This window comes from Cydia strobilella, chromosome 1, assembly GCF_947568885.1.
Source record: "Cydia strobilella chromosome 1, ilCydStro3.1, whole genome shotgun sequence".
NCBI classification, from domain to species: Eukaryota; Metazoa; Arthropoda; class Insecta; order Lepidoptera; family Tortricidae; genus Cydia; species Cydia strobilella.
In genome coordinates, this window is record NC_086041.1 from 18,589,280 (window position 1) to 18,608,943 (window position 19,664).

General features: G+C 40.1%; 1 protein-coding gene across 4 annotated transcripts in view; it reads right to left on the bottom strand.

Moving 5' to 3' along the window:
• Positions 1 to 13,325, bottom strand: part of LOC134745922 (TBC1 domain family member 15) — a 37,954-nt gene extending 24,629 nt beyond the window's left edge. For all 4 annotated transcript variants that reach the window (XM_063680060.1, XM_063680069.1, XM_063680041.1 and 1 more), the window contains exon 1: positions 13,134 to 13,325. In XM_063680060.1, coding sequence (XP_063536130.1) covers positions 13,134 to 13,175 — 42 coding nt within the window. In that variant the 5' untranslated portion in view covers positions 13,176 to 13,325. The remainder of the gene's footprint in view (positions 1 to 13,133) is intronic.
• Between the last annotated feature and the right edge of the window lie 6,339 nt (positions 13,326 to 19,664).

The window sequence follows — 19,664 nt, forward strand, 5'->3', positions numbered from 1 at the left end:
CAAATTCGTCGAAACCAAAATGCCGCCTGCCTAAATTGGAGTTAGTTTCTTTTGACGGAGATGTCAAAAACTGGCCTTTGTTTTACCAACAGTTTAAAAGTATTATTCACGAAAACGCATCGCTGACTGACAGCGAAAAGGTGTACTATTTAGTTGGCAAATTAACTGGCAATGCAGCAAATGTTTGCTCCGGCTTGCCCACAACCGCGGAAAATTATCCAATAATTTGGAACGCATTAATACAAAAATACGATGATCCACGTTCGTTAGCGTCAGCGTATTTTAATCAGCTGCTAACATTTAAACAATTAACCGCAACCAACGCCGCCGGCTTGGATTTATTTATAAATAAATTTAACTCGTCTGCAGAAGCCCTTAAGCAGTTGCACCTGAATGACTTAACCGACTTCATGCTTTTACATTTAGCGCTGCAAAAGTTGGATTCCGATACAATTAAATTGTTCGAAATTACATACCGCAAAGAGAAAATCCCCTCTTATCAAAATTTGATTGAATTTGTTAAAGAACAAAATAAAGTTTTATCTCGTTCGCCAAATGCGACAATTAATAAACCGGTTGATAATTCTGCTAAACAAAGCTTGTTACAAAAATCTAAGTCGTTTGTAAACACAGATGCGGCCAATAGCACAAGCGCCAGCGATAAATGTTCATTGTGTAAAAATAAACAACATGAGCATTTATATTCATGTCAATCTTTTAATAAAATGACACCGCACGATAGGTTCAACTTCATAAAATCAAACTCTTTTTGCAATAACTGCTTAAGTGTGAAACATAAGACATTAGCTTGCACTTCCAAGCATCATTGTTCTCATTGTTCGTTAAGACATCATACGATGTTACATTTTAATACGAAAGAGAAATCTCACTGCAACGTTAGTGCAGTGGTATCCGCACCCGCTTCTAATAATTGTTTTCCCGCAATAACAAATAATGTTGTTACTCCCGCACCCGCTACCGCTTATGACTCGACCCCAGCCTTTTCAGCTGTACGGGCCGATAACCCCGCTCAAGCTAATATAGACCCTGCAATTGCCGCAGTTAAGGTCGAAAATAGCTTGCCACCTCCTCGTGAGGTAATTTCCGCGTCCATACGCACAATGGCATGTAAGGACAATAGTGGTCCATGCCTAACTACCGCTTTACTCGCAACCGCTAAAATTAAGGTTATTGATTCCTTAAACCGCACGCATATCCTTCGCGCATTAATTGATCCGGGATCAATGTCGGATTATATTACGTTCGCTTGTTGCAATCGCCTTGCGCTTGCTATAAATAAACCGCTACACGCTACTGAAGCCTCTGGCTTGGGAGAAATAGCTCTCAAGACAAAGGGCAATACCGCGCTCACCTTTTCATCTTTATTAGATGATTCACATAAATATTCGATCCGTCCGTTGATAGTAAATCGCATAACCTCACAGTTACCCGACTCGCGCGTAAATAAAGAGGTTATTGATTTTGCTCGCAACTTACCGCTCGCCGACGGTGGCTTTTCGGAACCTGGACCCATAGATATACTCTTAGGGGTTAATATTTATTGCAAAATATTGCTGTCTAGGAAAATTGAGAGTTCGGATCCTACAATACCTACCGCGCTAGAAACGACCTTAGGGTACGTAATAATGGGTGACGCCGCTATAGCTAACCCGCCCACCGCTTCTCGCACGCTTTGCGCGTTTACTAGCGATCCGCTTCATAGGCTCGTTGAGAACTTTTGGGCAGTAGAAGAGATACCTTCGCGTACCTTTTTGAGTCCAGAAGATCAAAAATGTGAAAATATTTACACTTCTACCACTGTCCGTAATACTGACGGCAGTTATACGGTGGACCTTCCGTTTAAAGACAATCCTCAGACATTGGGCGATTCCTTTAATACCGCACAAAGGCGTTTTTTACTTTTAGAAAAGAAATTCGCTAAAAATCCTGATCTTAAGTCTGGATACGACGAAGTTATTCACGATTATCTTGATAAAGGTATACTCACCCGCGCGTCAACTGATGACGAATCTAATACTCGTGGATTTTATCTACCGCACCACCCTGTATTACGCAGCGATAAAATAAGTACAAAAGTGAGACCTGTCCTAGACGGAAGTTCAAGGACAGATACAGGTTTATCTTTAAATGATATTTTACATACCGGATGTAACCTACAGGCTAATATTTTTCACATTTTATTAAATGTGCGCATTTATAAAACAGCATTTTTCGCTGATGTAAAACAAATGTACTTATGCATTTATGTGAACCCTTCGCACCGCAAATACCAACGGATTTTATATCGGTTTTCTGATACCGACCCGCTCGAAGTGTTAACGTTCACGAGAGTGACGTTTGGACTTCGACCTTCAGCCTTTTTGGCAATTCGGACGTTACGTCAGTTAGCGGCCGATGAGCGGCACAAATGGCCGAAGGCAGCCTCTGTGCTCGAAAGAGATGTCTACATGGACGACCTTGCTTCTTCTGCTTCTTCACCCGAGGAAGCTGTTAAGATAGCAGACGAATTGATCGCCCTTTTCAAAGCAGGTGGATTTGATTTACTCAAATGGTCTTCCAATTCACGCGAATTGCTCGAACACATACCTGAGTCGCACCGACAATCTAAATCTATTTCCTTCGACGATGGAAGTACTTTTAAGGTTTTAGGTTTGAAATGGTTACCTGCACGAGACAGCTTTGTTTTTGATATCTCGAGTCCTCCGTCCGTTTGTACCAAGCGCGCCATTCTTTCGGCTACCGCACGCCTGTACGATGTCTTAGGACTCGTCGGCCCAGTTATTTTGTACGCCAAATTGATAATTAAGCAGCTTTGGCTTCTTTCTATCGATTGGGACGAAGAGCCCCCCTCGCATATTGTTAAGCAGTGGCAACAATATTTAGCCGAGCTACCGCAAATATCTCGCCTTAGTTTTCCTCGACATTTAGGCATTGAGATGAGGTCTCAAGTTTCGTTGGTTGGTTTTTCCGATGCCAGCGAATCCGCATATGGGTGCGTAATATATTCCCACGTCGTGAATGGCAACGAGCCGCCTGTGGTCACGTTGCTTTGTTCGAAATCGAGAATAGCTTCCGCTAAACCTAAAATTACTCTTGCTCGTTTGGAACTTTGCGGGATATTACTTCTTTCTAAACTTCTTAAGGAAGTTCACGACACCATGTCGAATAGGCATAAAATAAATAATATTTTTGCATTTTCAGACTCAGAGGTCGCCTTATGTTGGTCGGTCGCCTCTCCACATAGATTTGACACTTACGTTGCGAATCGCATTTCGCAAATTCAAACCAATATTTCACCTGACAACTTATATCACGTTGCAGGCTCGCAAAACCCCGGTGACTGCGTGTCACGTGGTCTTACTCCTTCCCAATTGCTCCAGCATGAGCTTTGGTTTAAAGGACCCGCTTGGTTATCACAACCTACAGAGTGTTGGCCCATACAAAGATTCGTTCCGAATCGGTCACACCTGCCCGAGGAGAAAACCTTGTCCCACGTGACCACGGAGGTTACTAAAATTGAACATCCTCTACTAACGCTCGCCCTCCGTTGTTCTACTTGGAACAAACTTCTTCGAACTACTGTTTATGTGCTTCGTTTTCTGAAGAAGCTACCGCGAAATGATGTAATTACCGCTAATGACCTAAATACCGCTGAACTTAAAATTATAAAAGCGGTACAAGATGCACACTTCTCAGCTGACATCAAATCCATTTCTAAAGGACGTAAATGCTCGCTAAAGTTATAGAAACTGTTTCCTTTCCTTTCTGATGGGATTTTACGCGTTGGAGGTCGCTTATCGAACTCATCGCTTGATTATGGATCTAAGCACCCTATAATTTTACCTAAAAAAGGTCATATAGTAGAATTAATAATTGATTTCTATCACCACAAAAACCTGCATGCAGGGCCTCAGCATTTGGTTGCTATATTAAAAACTAAATTTTGGATTATTTCCTCGCGTCGCATTGTTCGGCACCGCACTCAAAAATGTAACCGTTGTTTTAGGTTGAACCCTAGACCTACTTTTCCTCTTATGTCAGATTTGCCGAAATGTCGCTTAGAGCAATGCAAAGCCTTTATGCATACAGGTATAGACTTTGCTGGACCCCTGTATGTTACTCCTTACCGGAAGCGCGGCATACGCAGCGTTAAGGCTTATATATGCCTTTTTATTTGCCTTGTAACTAAAGCCGTTCATATAGAATTGGCCTCAAATCTAACTTCTGCATGTTTTATAGACGCTTTCAAGCGCTTTCTATCGCGACGAGGTCCCTGTAATTTTGTTTACTCGGATAACGGGACGAATTTCGTATCCGCAAAAGCTTATTTTAAAGAGCTTCACGATGTTTTGCAATCGGACGACTACTATAAGTCTTTCAGCGACGAGCTCGCGAAACATCGTATCACTTGGAAAATGAATCCTCCTACCGCTAGCCATTTCGGAGGTATATGGGAAGCTAATATAAAAAGCACTAAGACCTTACTGTTTAGAGTCATAGGAAAGCAGATCCTAACCTTTCAGGAGATGGAAACCGTCCTTACTCAGGTAGAAGCTTTGCTCAACAGTCGACCTTTGTATGCTTTAAGCTCGGACCCTTCCGAACCGCTCGCGCTTACCCCTTCTCATTTTTTGACCACGTCTCTGTTGGAATTTCTACCCGCGGCTGATTTATCTGATGAACGCCCCGACTTACTGTCTCGGTTTTCATTAATGGACTCGCTAGTGCAGTCGTATTGGAAGAGATTCAAATCGGAGTATTTACATAATTTGCAGCAACGGGAAAAGTGGAATACTCCCTCAAATCCAATTAAAATTGGTACCGTAGTAATATTAAGCGTTGATAACGCCCCGCCTTTACAATGGCCATTAGGAATCATAACCAACGTCTATCCTAATAGCCAAGACGGAGTCGTACGCGTGGCGGAAGTTAAGACGAAGACTGGAACGTATAAACGTCCCGTCATACGGTTATGTCCGTTACCGACTCAATAGTAGTCTTATGTTTAGTTAAGAATCTTAGGATTAGTACACGTCTAATATAGACCAATTAAATATAATACTTAAGTTAGCTTAGCTTATACTTGCGTTTTACGTAACTTATTTAGTTATTAGCACGATTGTTGTGCATTGTTATTTAAACCTTTTTTCTTTGGTTGTGGTGTTCGGTAAATTTTTTGTTTGAATTTTTATTACGAACTTAGCAAGTAACTTGGCACAATGACCATATGCCGCGATTATATTATTATAGTTTGAGCACTTTTGCTCTCCCCTTCCTTTTCTTTGAAGGGTTCCTTCAAGGCCGGGGGGATGTTGAGTTTCAAATTTGATATTTTTTGTTTAAGGTAGCTATTTTTTTTCTTAATACTTTAAAAATGTAGGTACTTGTGAAAACGCTCTAAACCCTTCCAAGCTACCTATCCCTTGCCAACGCGCACAAAGCCGTATCGCCGTCTCGTTTTACGGCACTTATATGAGACGCCATCTTGGCGAAGTCAGTTCCCGAATTGATGCTTGACTAACAGCATCGTCTCTAATTTGAATAAATCAAAATGTGTGAAAACTAGAAAAAACTGTTGAACTGGAGTGAATGTGATACACGTGATTGACGCTGAAGTCTTGGTGAAAGTTTTATGAAGTGCTGGCCAGCCGAAGAGACACACAACGAGCTCCAAAGGTATGTGCGCAGGCATTTCTTCTAACACCCTTAATTCTAAGCGTCAAACAAGTACTTCTCGTTAATTTTAGATACAGTCCACTTAATATTTCAATTCCCTTCTGGTGTCTTGAGGGCTCCCATACATATCTCCCCGCATCTTTTTTTTCCGCTTAAATATTGGTATAAAGGCACTACCAAATACAATATTGAAAACTAAACTAAAATATTTTAGCTCTAATATCTTCTGTCTCAGCATAAGAAAGTAAATGTAAAAATTTAAATAAGAGTATCTTAGCTTTTACAATGGTGCAGTCTTTAAAGTTACAATGTTTAAGCAAAGTACTCGGATTCTTTCCCCGAAACGTTTCCCAAAGGCGGAACAGCCTTCAGGAATTGGTAAGTTAAAGATGCGTTTTTTGATTAGAGAACAGCAAGGCAACAATTTTGAGAATGTATGTGTGTGTAAAGAGATTTTCATTAAAAATAACTGACGTATGGTCAAGACCTTTGCTTCGGCATAGAGATCGATGAATGGAAATCGAAAGGGTTTTTTAAGCATCACTTTTAAAACAGAGCGTTGAGCCCTTTCAATTTCCAGCATAGGGGTCTTAGCCGCACTTCCCCAAACTGTGATGCAGTCGCTAATCACAGACTGACAGAGCGCGGTGTATACTAATTTAAGTACAGAATCATCGGCAGTGTTTCGGAGCTGTTTGAAAATAAATATGGATTTCCTTATTCTAGCGGAGTTTGTGAATGTGGTTTTTGAAATTCAGTTTTTCATCTACTTTATTTTATATTTACTATTTACATTACATTACTATATTTTATTTCATCAGTATTTTGTATTGAATCACAGTTACAGGAGTTAGAAGTAGGGTAGTCTGTGCATGAATGGAATTAGCTTGCCTAATGCTAAGAATATATCCAGTAAAGAATTATAATTGGGAGGAAGGTCATTTATTAGCACATTTTAAATGTTTTTTTATTTTATAAAGATTGTCATTTCTTTTATGGATTTCACAGATTGTTTTTAACACCTCATAACTGTGTTCTATGAAACAAAATTCTTTGAATCTGAATTCTGTATTTTTAATATCATAATTCCGAATACTTTATTGACATAGGGCCTCTTATTGTAAAATTTACATTACAATTTAAAAAGTTTTTCTTATAAAGAATAAGTAAACCATTTTTAAATGTATATGAAAATGGCAATACATTGTAATAAGGATTACAGAACTGACGTGGATAATTGATAAACTAAGATTATTTTTCCTACAATTAGTGCACTGCCTTATGGGAATATAGTTCAGATCCAGAAACGCCTACCAAATGTTATTATGCTGTTGGGCATGGTACTGGGTCTCCAAAACTGCCGGGAGACAGCGGCGCCGGCCATCTACTTCAGCAGAATGACGTCATCAAAATGACTCCCGCCTCGTTGCGAATATTGCATTTTGCACCCAAACTATGCGTTGCACATTGCACATACACGTGTGGGGTATAAAACGAAAGCCAATAAAATATTATATATTTCACTAATACACTATTTATTATTTATTTAAATTATTTACACGGCATCACAGCATAGGCCAATACACCGAATAATTAAACTAGTTACAGGTATACAAATTACAAATACAAAATATATATAAAGTAAAATACAAATAGTCAAGTCAAATGCAAGTGCTGGAAAGCCTATCATCCTTCATCTCACAAAACCTCAGACACTCCTGGCACACATTCGCCCATCTCCACGCAAACAAGTCGCACTCTGGTGCTGATGTCAGGAGTGCATTGAGCAGCGATAACGCGCGGAGGAGTGGCGAGTTTCTGTGCGATACTGTGCGCGCTGCCGGCACAGACAATAGTGGACGCGTTCGCGGCCTCAAGCAGACTCGAGGCATATCCGGGACGTACAACCTCAAGACTCCAGCTACCAGTTCCGGGCAGTCCGAGTCACCGCGCAATATGCGACAAGCCGTAGTCAGCAAGATGTTGTTGCGCCTTACCTCTAGAGAATTATATCCAAGGCAGCCTAGTAAGAATTTTGTTGGGTACAAAAAGGGGTAGTACCCATATCTTTTTTTGTACAGAAATCTCAAAAAGGCCTTTTGGATTTTCTCTAGAAGTAAGGCGTACGAGGACTCGTACGGGTTCCAAATAATAGATGAAGCCTCAAGCTTGCTCCTCAGTAAGGCGTTGAAAACCATCGCAATGGCCCCAGTATCTCGGAAATCCTTGACATTGCGGATCACGAACCCAAGTTTTTGAAAACAACCTTTAGCGAGTGTCCGCATATGCTCATGAAAAGTAAGGCGCTCATCAAAAACCACTCCAAGATCTTTGACAGAGAAAACTCTATCAATAGTCTCGGTCCCCAGTGTGTACTGGGCAAGAAGAGGGGTAGAGGAACGACTGAATGTACATACACAACACTTCGCTGTGTTAAAAAGAAGCTTGTTTGCAATACTCCAGTTGACCACCGAAGCAATATCGTCTTGCAAAGAGGCACAGTCTACGCTACTCTTAACCTCATAAATAAGTTTCAAGTCGTCGGCATATAGCAAACATTTTGCATACTTGACGACCGATTCCAAGTCGTTAATCATTATCCCATATAAGAAGGGACCCAGTATCGAGCCCTGACTTACGCCAGATCTGGTATGGTACGGAGCTGAAATAAAACACCCATGTCGAACATACTGTTTTCGATCACGCAGATAACTGGCGAAAAGAGCTAATAACTTTGGCGAGAAGCCTAAAGCATCCAGCTTACTCATCAACACGTCGTTGTCTACGCGATCGAAAGCCTTTTTAAAATCGAAATACACGACGTCCACCTGGTTACCCCTGTCGAGATACTCAGAGATAGTGTCTGTCAATATTAAGAGGTTGGTGTTAACAGAGCGATTTGCTCTAAAGCCATGCTGGGAGTTGGACAAAAAGGGTTTTAACTGAACTGCTAATATTTTATGGACGATAGACTCAAATAACTTCGCCAATGTTGACAGTACAGCTATAGGTCTATAGTTGTCAACACTGGCAATGTCACTAGTCTTCGGGATTGGCGTAACCCTTGTTGTCTTCCACAGCTTCGGATATGTTCCAGTCGAGAGTGATAAATTATACATAAAATGAATAGGAACTTTTAGCTGGTCTATGCATCCTTTGACTATATACGCTGGAATCTTGTCAGGTCCAATAGAACTACTAGCTTTAAGTCTCTTTATACCAGCAATCACCTCCTGAATAGATATGTTTGTAATGTTAATACATTGCGCCGAACCGATCTGGCTATAGTTTTGAAGCGAATTTACATCTAGTCGAGGGTAATCAGACAGAAAGACGCTAGAGAAAAACTTAGAGAAAGCTTCAGCTGCTTCGACACCAGTAAATCGCTGCCCTTCTAACACGACTTCATTAGCAAATCCACCCCTGGACTTAAGAGTACTAACATGCTGCCAGAACGAGCGAGGGTCACTTTTCACCTTACTCTGAACTTGATCCACGTAGCTATCATACGCCGAGGCAATCCTATGTTTAATATCTTTCCTAAGCTGGGCAAACTCGTTGTATGTATCCAAATTATTGGTAGCCTTCCAGGTCCGGTGGACACTAGCTTTCCGCGCTATGTCAGCAATCAGGTCAGCTGTGTACCATACTGGATAGCGTCTGCCAGTCTTGTTTGCGCGAACCTTTCTAGGTATACAGATGTCAAAAAAACCATACATTATCCTATAAAAGACGTCTACTGCCGTATCAACATCTTTAGCCTGAAGAACTTCTTGCCAATTTTCTGCAGACACTAGTTTATACAACGATTCATAGTTTCCTTTTGTGAAATTCCAGTCTTGGCGGGAGTCTAAATTACTAGCATTAATACGCTCCGAAGTCGGTCGCAGAGTAGCTTCACTTAAAGGGACTAATATCTCCAACGGCGGGTGATATGCATCCCGATTAGGTACCAATCCACCGCCCGCGATTTCAGAGACACTAACATTACGGATACGCTCTGACACCAGCACAACGTCTAATTTTCCGCCATACGCATTCATCACTTCGTTCATCTCATACAAACCACACGTTGCTAGAAAATAAGAGTAATAACATTGAATACTTTGCGACGTATAAATGGGATTTAAGTTTAGGTCTCCAAATAAGATCACCATCCCATTTAGTTTGTCAAACATTTGTTCTACAGTTTGGAACTAGCACATGTATTTATCGTCTGTAGCACCAGGAGGAATGTAAACCACACACAAGTAACAGACGACGCCAGCAAAAGTCAAAGAAATCCACAGGTCCTCCCCAGTGGAGTAATATACAATAGTTTACGAGAAATTTATAAATAAATCAAAATGATGAAATAGTTATTTGTTATACAAGGGTGCAAAGTTGTATTTTACCCGCGAGTGTGGAATTGAAACACGAGCAAGCGAAAGGATTCTATAGTTGAACCACGAGCGAAGCGAGTGGTTCTAAAATAGAATCCTGAGCGTAGCAAGTGTTTCAACACACGAGAAGTAAAATACATTTGCACCCGTGTGTAACACAAAACTTTTCACCTCACTATAGCGAGGAAAGTGCAACATCCACAGGCGTTAGATCATCTTCATCACTGAAATCACTAATTTTTTACGATATTATAACAAAAAACTCTGGAAATTCTGTATTTTACGTGAGAAGTTTTTAAGTAAAAATTTTGTTGACAATGTTGACATTTCTGACGTATGAAATGTCAATGATGCGTTTTGAAATTGCATCGACTCAACTTATATTTAACATCATTATTAGAAAACAAACGTTTCTTATGGAACATTAAGGTTTATGACATAAAATCATTAAATAAAGCTAAATTTGGTATTTTTTATTAGATTCTCAAACCATTTGTTTAATGATAATTAATATCAAACGAATCATTATTATGAGCGTTTTACGTTTTGTTATCTGTCAAGCTACTTAAACACGCTCCATCCAAGGTCAAATTACTTTCCCCACTAATGGATAAAATGCGTTTTTCCCCGCTTGTTTTAAAGGATAAAAGACAACTTTCCGAGCTAGTGAGGGGAAAAAATAATTCGATTATTTGGGTTTCTCAACCAAACCAAAAGTCGGACGTTAAAGCAATGTACACCAAAATTAAAGCTGATGTCTCACGCCATACACTGATATCAAAATAATCAAAATCAGACCAAAAATGTGAAAATTATGCATCAAGATCTAGGTATTTGCTAGAACAAATGCATGAAAGTAAAAAAATCGAAATTGGTCATTTTCAGAATAATCCGCATAAGCTTCTAGTATGTTATTAGCAATATAAAAAGGATCATAAAACTGCTGGGAGACAATCTCTATAGTGCCTGAGTGACAAATAATGGCGTCATACATGTGACCGCTGCCGAAATTTGCAAAATCTAAAGTATAACTATACCATGAGTCATACATACATGTGTCGAAAGGTTATTAAATATATAGGTATTATGATTATTTATAAAAACAATGTATATTTTAGGAGCTACAAACAAAGAAAAACCACTTTTTTGAGAAAAGTTCGTGTATATATATTTTATAGCTCAACTAAAAACGTTATAACAATGTTGCGTATAAGTAATATAAAAGAAACCAGTTATTGAACTATACGTCACAGCTTAAATTTTTAATTTCCGACAAAAACTGTGGAAGTTGTACAAAAAAAACTAAAGCGTGCCAACAATTCTACCTTAATGCGCTCATATTATGCAAAGAATAGTCCTAATTATCGGGTATTAAATGAAAGAACATTACATAAAACACATGAAAACGATATTTTGGAGTGGAATTATAACATACATTTTTCACATTTTTGGTCTGACTTTGATTATTTCGATATCAGTGTATGGCTTGAGACATCAGCTTTAATTTTGTAGTACATTGCTTCACCGTCCGACTTTTGGTTTGGTTGAAAAACCCAAATAATCGAATATTTTTTTTCATCATTTTGATTTAATTACAAATTTCTCTTAAACTATTGTATATTTTGGTACATAGTGTATTAGTAAAATATAGTATAATATTTTATTGGCTTTCGTTTAATACCCCACACGTGTATGTGCAATGCATACTTTGGGTGCAAAATGCAATATTCGCAACGAGGCGGGAGTCATTTTGATGACGTCATTCCGCTGAAGTAGATGGCCGGCGCCGCTGTCTCCCGGCAGTTTTGGAGACCCAGTACCATGCCCAACAGCATACTAAAATTTGGTAGCGGTTTCCGGATCTGAACTATCTCTTTGACCGTTTCCTATAAGGCATAGTACTAAATAGCTATAATTTCGTCATATATTATTATTATTATATACGAATGCACAGGCAGCTTAAAATAGCTGATACGTGCATATCAATGTCCTGCACTTGCGTTTTGTCCATTCGTAAAATGTTTGGTGAGACTGTTTTTAAAGGAGTTCACTGAAGGCGCACTGATTACGGATTCGGGCAAACTGTTCCACACTTTCACTACACGGTTAGACAGCTACAAATCATCAAATAGTATCAAACTGTGCTGATAAGTTAAGAGGTAGTATAAAAAATCTAAATAAGCAATAAGAAGAATCATAAGTGAAATAAAACCGGCCAAGTGCGAGTCGGACTCGCGCACAAAGGGTTCCGTACCATTACGGAAAAAAACAGCAAAAAAATCACGTTTATTGTATGGGAGCCCCATTTAAATATTTATATTATTCTGTTTTTAGTATTTCTTTTTATAGCGGCAACAGAAATACAGGTTGGCCTAAAGCAAAGGGGGTGCAAAAAAAAATACTTAGAATTTTTTTAGTAGGTACAATAACATGTCTGCTCTGTTTGATCGCGATCATCGCGGTCAACCTAACACACTCCTCCTCGCTTCGCTCGTCGTCGCACCTATCTTGTCTCTGTTACTTAAATTTACTGTTCCAAATGATTGATTTTAATTTGTCAAGTAGTGGTTTCAACTTGAGGGTCAAATATCTTGGCCATTTTTGATTTTAGAGAAAAGTTTTTCCTACAAAACATGCTTATTTTAGCGTATTCTCTACGATAAAATAATAAGTGTCGGCACCCCCTTTGCTTTAGTCCAACCGAAATACATCATCTGTGAAAATTTCAACTGTAGCTATCACGGTTCATGAGATACAGCCTGGTGACAGACGAACAGACGGACAGCGGAGTCTTAGTAATAGGGTCCCGTTTTTACCCTTTGGGTGCGGAACCCTAATATGTTTGATTAGGCCTAGTTAAAGTTAATCCAAGGTCGTATTAATATACACCAAAACAAAGAATAGGCAAGGCCTTATGCTGGCACCACACTTCGCCTTATTTGGCAAATATTCGTGTTGCATCTCTTTCCTTTGACATACAAAACAAAAGGGATGCAACACGAATATTCGCCAAATACAGCGAAGTGTGGTGCTGGCATTAGATATTACGCTCACCTTACACTGCTCCGGAATGTCTTCTACAGAGCTTGAAGACATTTTTCTCTTAAACGAGATGAAGGCAGGTGGTAAAGCTATACACTTTCATGAATGTTGCGAGGAAATATAAATTAAATCAGAGTAATTGCACCATAATCATATGGGAAATTTTGTCAACAAAAAGGTAAACATGACAGTTTAGATTTACTTCGTCGTTGTCGTTCATTATGTACAGATTAAACATAAACATCAATTAAAAAGTCAACTTAGTCAACACCCACTCACTTACATTTGGTAATTTTAAAGTCAGATGTTAGCAAGTTAGCCAACATAATAGCCGTAACAGACTACCGCACCGCGTCAAATGGTAGAACGCTGCAGGTCTAAAAACATAGTTTTGAGAAAAACGCGATTAAATGTTTAAACACTTCGGCCCGTGTAACACCTAGTTTATGAACGTATCATGTTGAAATTTAATCAATATATACCCAATAGTGCATGTTATATAGCCATCTAAAGAAAATTTTAAAAATTAGTGTATTTACTTAAATATTAGCTATAAAGTGTTTTGCCAATAGAATCCTACAAGAAATAACCAAGAAAAGTCTTAGCAAAATGCTAAACTCCATACAGGGGCGTAGCTAGAGGATATGGCGCCCGGGGCAGTCACCAAATTTTCGCCCCCTGACGACTGACAAAAGTTTCCCTGCTGCTGCCTTTTGCCCATTTTGGCGCCCCCCTTGTATGGCGCCCGGGGCCCCTCTGCTATTATTTTATTAACCGACTTCAAGATTTCAAAAGGAGGAGGTTATCAATTCGGTTGTATGTTTTTTTTTATGTTTGTTACTCCATAACTCCGTCATTTCTGGACCGATTTTGAAAATTCTTTTTTGATTGTAAGTATATACAAACAGATTGGTCCCGTTTCTGCCAAAACGCAGTTCTGATGATGGGATCCAAGAGGAATCGAGGGAACTCCTCAAATGTTAAAGGCATACATATAGTGATTTTAATATTTTCATTAACAAATCAAGCACTTACATTTAAAAAAGTGACATTTGATGAAGTGGAACTGCTGATGATGATCAGAATGGAACTCTTTAATGACGCATAATAGTTTACGTTTGGCGATTTGTCCTCTTCGTTATGTTTGTTAAGCAAGTTAGGTTTTCAAGAAACATTTTTGTCAAGCTCGAGTTCTGAAGATGAGACCCATGAGGAACCGAGGGAACTCCTCAAATGTGAAAGGCATGGCAATTCCGCCAGAGCAACTATGCCCCAATGTCGGCTGTAATATGAGGTTAGTGAATATGTCATAGAAAGTTTATAATATGTGATATGTGTGTAGATAAAGCAGTGTAGAGTCTGGCTAATGAGTTGAATGTGAAAAAACTTAAAAAAAAAAAAAACGAAAAACCGACTTCAAAAAGGATAATTTTTAAGAAAAAAAAACCGACTTCAATAGGGGAAGCCGCTGAAAGTTTACTTATTGTTGATGGTGCACTCTTAGATTCCAGACAATGAAATGAAAAAGAGCATATTTTGCCTAATTATCCTAATCCATCTTTTGCCTAATTTTGCCTAATTGCCTAATTATTATAATATTGCCCAATAATTGTAGAAAAGAAGGTAAAACCACCCACATTTCTAGTAGCATTTCGTTTTTGTAAGGGTCGCAGTCGCAGTTCTAACCTAACCTAACGTAACCTACTTTTCTGATAGCATTTCGTTTCTGTAAGGGTCACAGTTCTAACTCTAACCTAACCTAACCCACTTTTCTAGTAGCATTTCCGGGTCCGGGTCTGGGTCCGGATCCGAGTCCGGGTCCAAGTTTGGGTCAAGTTCGGTCCGGGTCCGGGTCCGAGTTGGGGTCCATGTTCAGACCCGGGTCCGGGTCCGAGTCCGGGTCCAAGTTTGGGTTTGGGTCCATAAGGAAGAGAACAAATTGCCAAACGTGAACTATGTGTCATTGAAGAGTTCCATTCTGATCATCATCAGCAGTTCCACTTCATCAAATATCACTTTTTTAAATGTAAATGCTGGATTTGTTGATGAAAATACAAAAATCACTATATGTATGCCTTTCACATTTGAGGAGTTCCCTCGGTTCCTCGTGGGTCTCATCATCAGAACTCGAGCTTGACAAAAATATGTCTTAAAAACTTAAGTTGCTTAACAAACATAAAGAAGTGGACAAATCGCCAAACGTAATCTATGCAGCATTAAAGAGTTCCATTCTGATCATCATCAGCAGTTCCACTTCATCAAATGTCACTTTTTAACCGACTTCAAGATTTCAAAGGAGGAGGTTCTCAATTCGGTTGTATGTTTTTTTTCGGCCATATCGTTCGATACCATAGACATAGTATCAAGTATATACAAGTAGTTGTGTTGTTATAGACCAAAGAATTTATAGACAGTCCTTCTTCCGTATGAAACCGAGCGACCAGGGGTAACAGAAAGACATATTCATGTACTGATAAGTTTCATGTATGGCAGCATAATCCTTTTTCTCTTTCATTCTTATAAATTTCGGTATTTCGCCACCGCCTCTCCTTACTATGATGCCATAACCCGACCATGAAAAAATGCCCGGTCGGTGATAAAGACAAAGCATGGCACTATTTTCTCTTTCCTCTTATAGGAATCGCAATAAGACTATCTTTCTCTATCAAAGAGTGTCAGGTCCTTGTATTGAACTGTGAAAGCAAGGGCCTGACACTCTTTGATAGAGAAAGATAGTCTTATTGCGATTCCTATAAGAGGAAAGAGAAAATAGTGCCATGCTTTGTCTTTATCACCGACCGGGCATTAACAAGAATGATTATATTATGCATTTATATTTAAGAGTTTTGGAATCAACAAAGGTAAAGTGTAAATAATATACTTAATAGAAATACGTGTATGTTACGACTGAAAAAAGAAACAATGAAACCTAAACAGGATAAAGTTCTGTTTACACTAAAAATATTTTCTTTACAATCATCGGTATGGCCATAGCCACAATGTGTTGAATAACAGTTTTCATGAAATTTACAAACATTTAACAGCAGCAAAATTCTACATTCTGTTTTTGATGTTCGGGATATCGCAAATCTTGAGTCATCATCATCATTGTGTTTAAACGAATTTTTTCATATACTGTCCCATGTAAGTTTCTATGACTAAATAAAATGGGTTATGTCACCAACTGTCAGTAAAAACAGTACAATATGACTCAAGTGAGACGTTCGGATTGGGGAATTATTGGAACTATGTAAAGTATAAAGTGGTTAGTGATAAATTTGTTCAATGTCGCGAGTGTTAGGGTTCAGCGCAATAACTGCAGTTTAACCTTAGTTTAGAGTTAAAAGTATTAACATAAATACATAATAGTTAGAATTAAATGTAGGTACATACACATGATACATACTTGTAGATTACACAATTGCACCAGTTAAAGGGAGTTTGTGTATACTAAACAGAACTAACAATAAAAAATTCTAAGGGAAACGTCAGGCCATAAATTAACGTAAGTTTTTACGCAATTAAGTCCCGTGTTAGTTTAAAACTCGTAGTTCGCCCCAAACTGAGAACTCGCGATTCGCCAAAAAGTTATGCACCTACCTAGTCAGCAAAAGATCGAAAACCGCGTGCGATTTATGCCCTTAACTGATAGATTTAGAGCAAAGAGTAGTATAATATATAGGAAATAGATTATAGGTTTTCGCGGGCTTGGTTTCCGCAACTCGACGTCATATAATGCGCCTATTTTGCGTGACGGGTTGACGGCACTACTCTTGCCAATCCAGGAAGCCTAGCAGACCCTTGATGTTGCCGACGACTTCTGGGAGAGACCCCGGCGAACCGAGGTATTGTGCCCGGTATTCTGCCACCCCTGGACATTCGAGGTTGACGTGGGCGGCTGTCTCTTCTGCCTCCATGCATGCCCTGCAAAGGGGGCTATCTGTAAGACGCATGGTTAGTAAGTGCTTGTTTAGTGGGGCGTGGCCAGTTATGGCTCCAGTTAGTAGCCGGAGCTGTGGCCTCTTCAGTAGTCGCAGCCTCCGTGACAGACCTGGGTTGATCGTCGGGAGGGCTTCCTTCGCCTGTCTGCAAGTACCTAGGTTAGTCCAGTAGTGTTGGTGTTTTACATTGGTGTTGTGTCGCAGCATGTTCCGGAGCCAGGCATATGGCAGAGGTAGGATAGGCTCCGGTCCTGCCACCTTCAGTTCCGAGCCTCCTCTTGCTAATATATAAATGAAAGTAATGAATAATAATAATAATATTTAGAATGTATAAATTAGATTAATAATAATAATTCTTAATGTAATGGGTTGATACCTAAATAAATAACATTTTTATTTTATTTATTTATTAATATGTCGGCTGCATCGTTACCTCGCGAGTTGCTGTGTCCTTTAATCCACTGCAGAGTTACGCTATGTATGTATGTATGGTACATACCTCTGACAGAGCTTTGTGGCATTCGTAGATTAGCCCTGAGGTCAAAGTATAACTTTGCAGGGCTTGTAGTACCGACCGACTATCGGAGAGTATGCGGATGGGGTAGTCCAATACTTTCCTTGAGACGATTGCGTGTGCTGCCACTATGATGCCCATACATTCTGCCTGGAAGACTGTGTTATGTGTACCAAGTGGTGTCGAGATGTGTATGTTTAGGTCCTCTGAGAATGCCCCAGCGCCAGTGCCTGACCTTGTCTTTGATCCATCCGTGAAGATTCTCAGCTCCCTTGGGTTGAGTCCTTCATGGGGTTCTTCGTATAATTGTATTTTGTACTTTTTGTCGAAGACGAATTGCCTGGGTATCCTGTCAGTCACCGCCTCAATTAGCGGTTCCTTACCTATGGCCTCGTAGAGGATCTCGGTGTGTGGCACCCTAGGCGGTCTCCAGAGATTAGATTTTTTGAGACGTACCGCCGCAGCTAACGCTTCCTGTTGTATAAAGAGGTGCAGCGGCGGCAGGCCCGGTAGGGCTTCCAGGGCCGCAGTTGGTGTTGTCCTCATCATGCAGCCCGTGGCCGCCACACAGGCCAGCCCCTGGAGTCGTTGTAGTCTAGCTTCCACTGTGGATAGTTTGGTGCGTGGCCACCATACTATCGCGCCGTAGCTTATTATTGGTCGTATGATTGCCTGGTAAAGCCAAAGAGTTATCCTGGGAGTTAGTCCCCAGGTTTTACCCACCATTCTACGACAATACTAGAATGCGATTGTATAGCTTTGTCAATTTTGACGTTTAAGTGATTACTCCAACTTAATTTGCTGTCGAGTATTACCCCTAAATACTTTACCTCTGCAGATAGTTGGAGTTCTGTATTGAACAGTTTGGGAAGGCGTTAGTTTCCCAAATTGCGTTTGTTGGTGAACATAACCAGCTCCGTCTTGCGTGGATTGACTGTAAGTTCGTTGTTATTGCACCAGCGCTCCACGATGGCTAGTGCAGAGCGGGTAACCTCGCATACCGTACCTGAATGGTTGCCGCTCGTTAGTATCACTATGTTGCCGGCATAGCCGATTGTGTAGTAGTGATTATTGTTTAGTGTAGTGATCAGGTCGTTCACCACTAGGTTCCATTCCACTAGTGCCTGTTGTGTCTCACCTGTCCCAGTTTGATGACTCTCTGGCTCAACATGTTGTTTATCCATTTGGTCATAACTGCATTCGCTCCGTGCCTTACCAGTGCTGCTGTTATGCTGCTGAACCTGGTCCTGTCGAAAGCTCCCTCTATATCAATGAAGGTTCCTAAGCACATGGACCTGCTTTTGATCGCCACCTCGATTTTGCTTACCACTGCATGAAGTGCCGACTCTGTCGATTTGCCAGGGCTGTAGGCATGTTGGTTGGGATGTAGGGGCACATTACTCAGCACCCTCTCCCTCAGATACCTGTCGCACAACCTCTCCAAGGTTTTCAGTTTGAAGGAGGTCAGGCTGATGGGCCTAAAGGATTTAGGATCCGAGTAGTCGCTTTTACCTGGCTTTGGTATGAAGATAACTTTGACCTCTCTCCATCGTTTCGGCACGTATCTGTGAGCCAGGCAGGCGCGCAGAACGTTGGTAAGCCTCAGGGTGAGATGTTCCCCGCCCCATTTAAGTAGCGCAGGGAAGATCCCGTCCATTCCTCAAGACTTGAAGGAGTCAAAGCTGTTTATGGCCCACTGCGTGCGCTGCAGGCTGATTACCTCGTGTGTCTGTAGCCACTCGTCCTCTGTCGGAGTAGTCTCCTCTTCCTCCATACTCACTCAGGTAAAGGGTTAAGTCGCCATAGAGACTAAAATAAACTTTATCTGTGGTAAGCCGTAATTTTTCTTGTGAAATCCCAAATATACCTATATTATGTTTTTCTACTCTTCGAGTATAATCTGTGTATTACAACTTCATATGCAACACTACACAACCTTACTCTTTTCAACGTTGGATAGTCTATGGCACTTCCGACTCAAGCATAAGAATTTTATCGATACGGTTTAGTCAAGTATAAAAATTTTGAAAATAGAACTTCATACATTTCGATAAAATATTTCTTGTTTAAGGAGACTCGATTCAATGC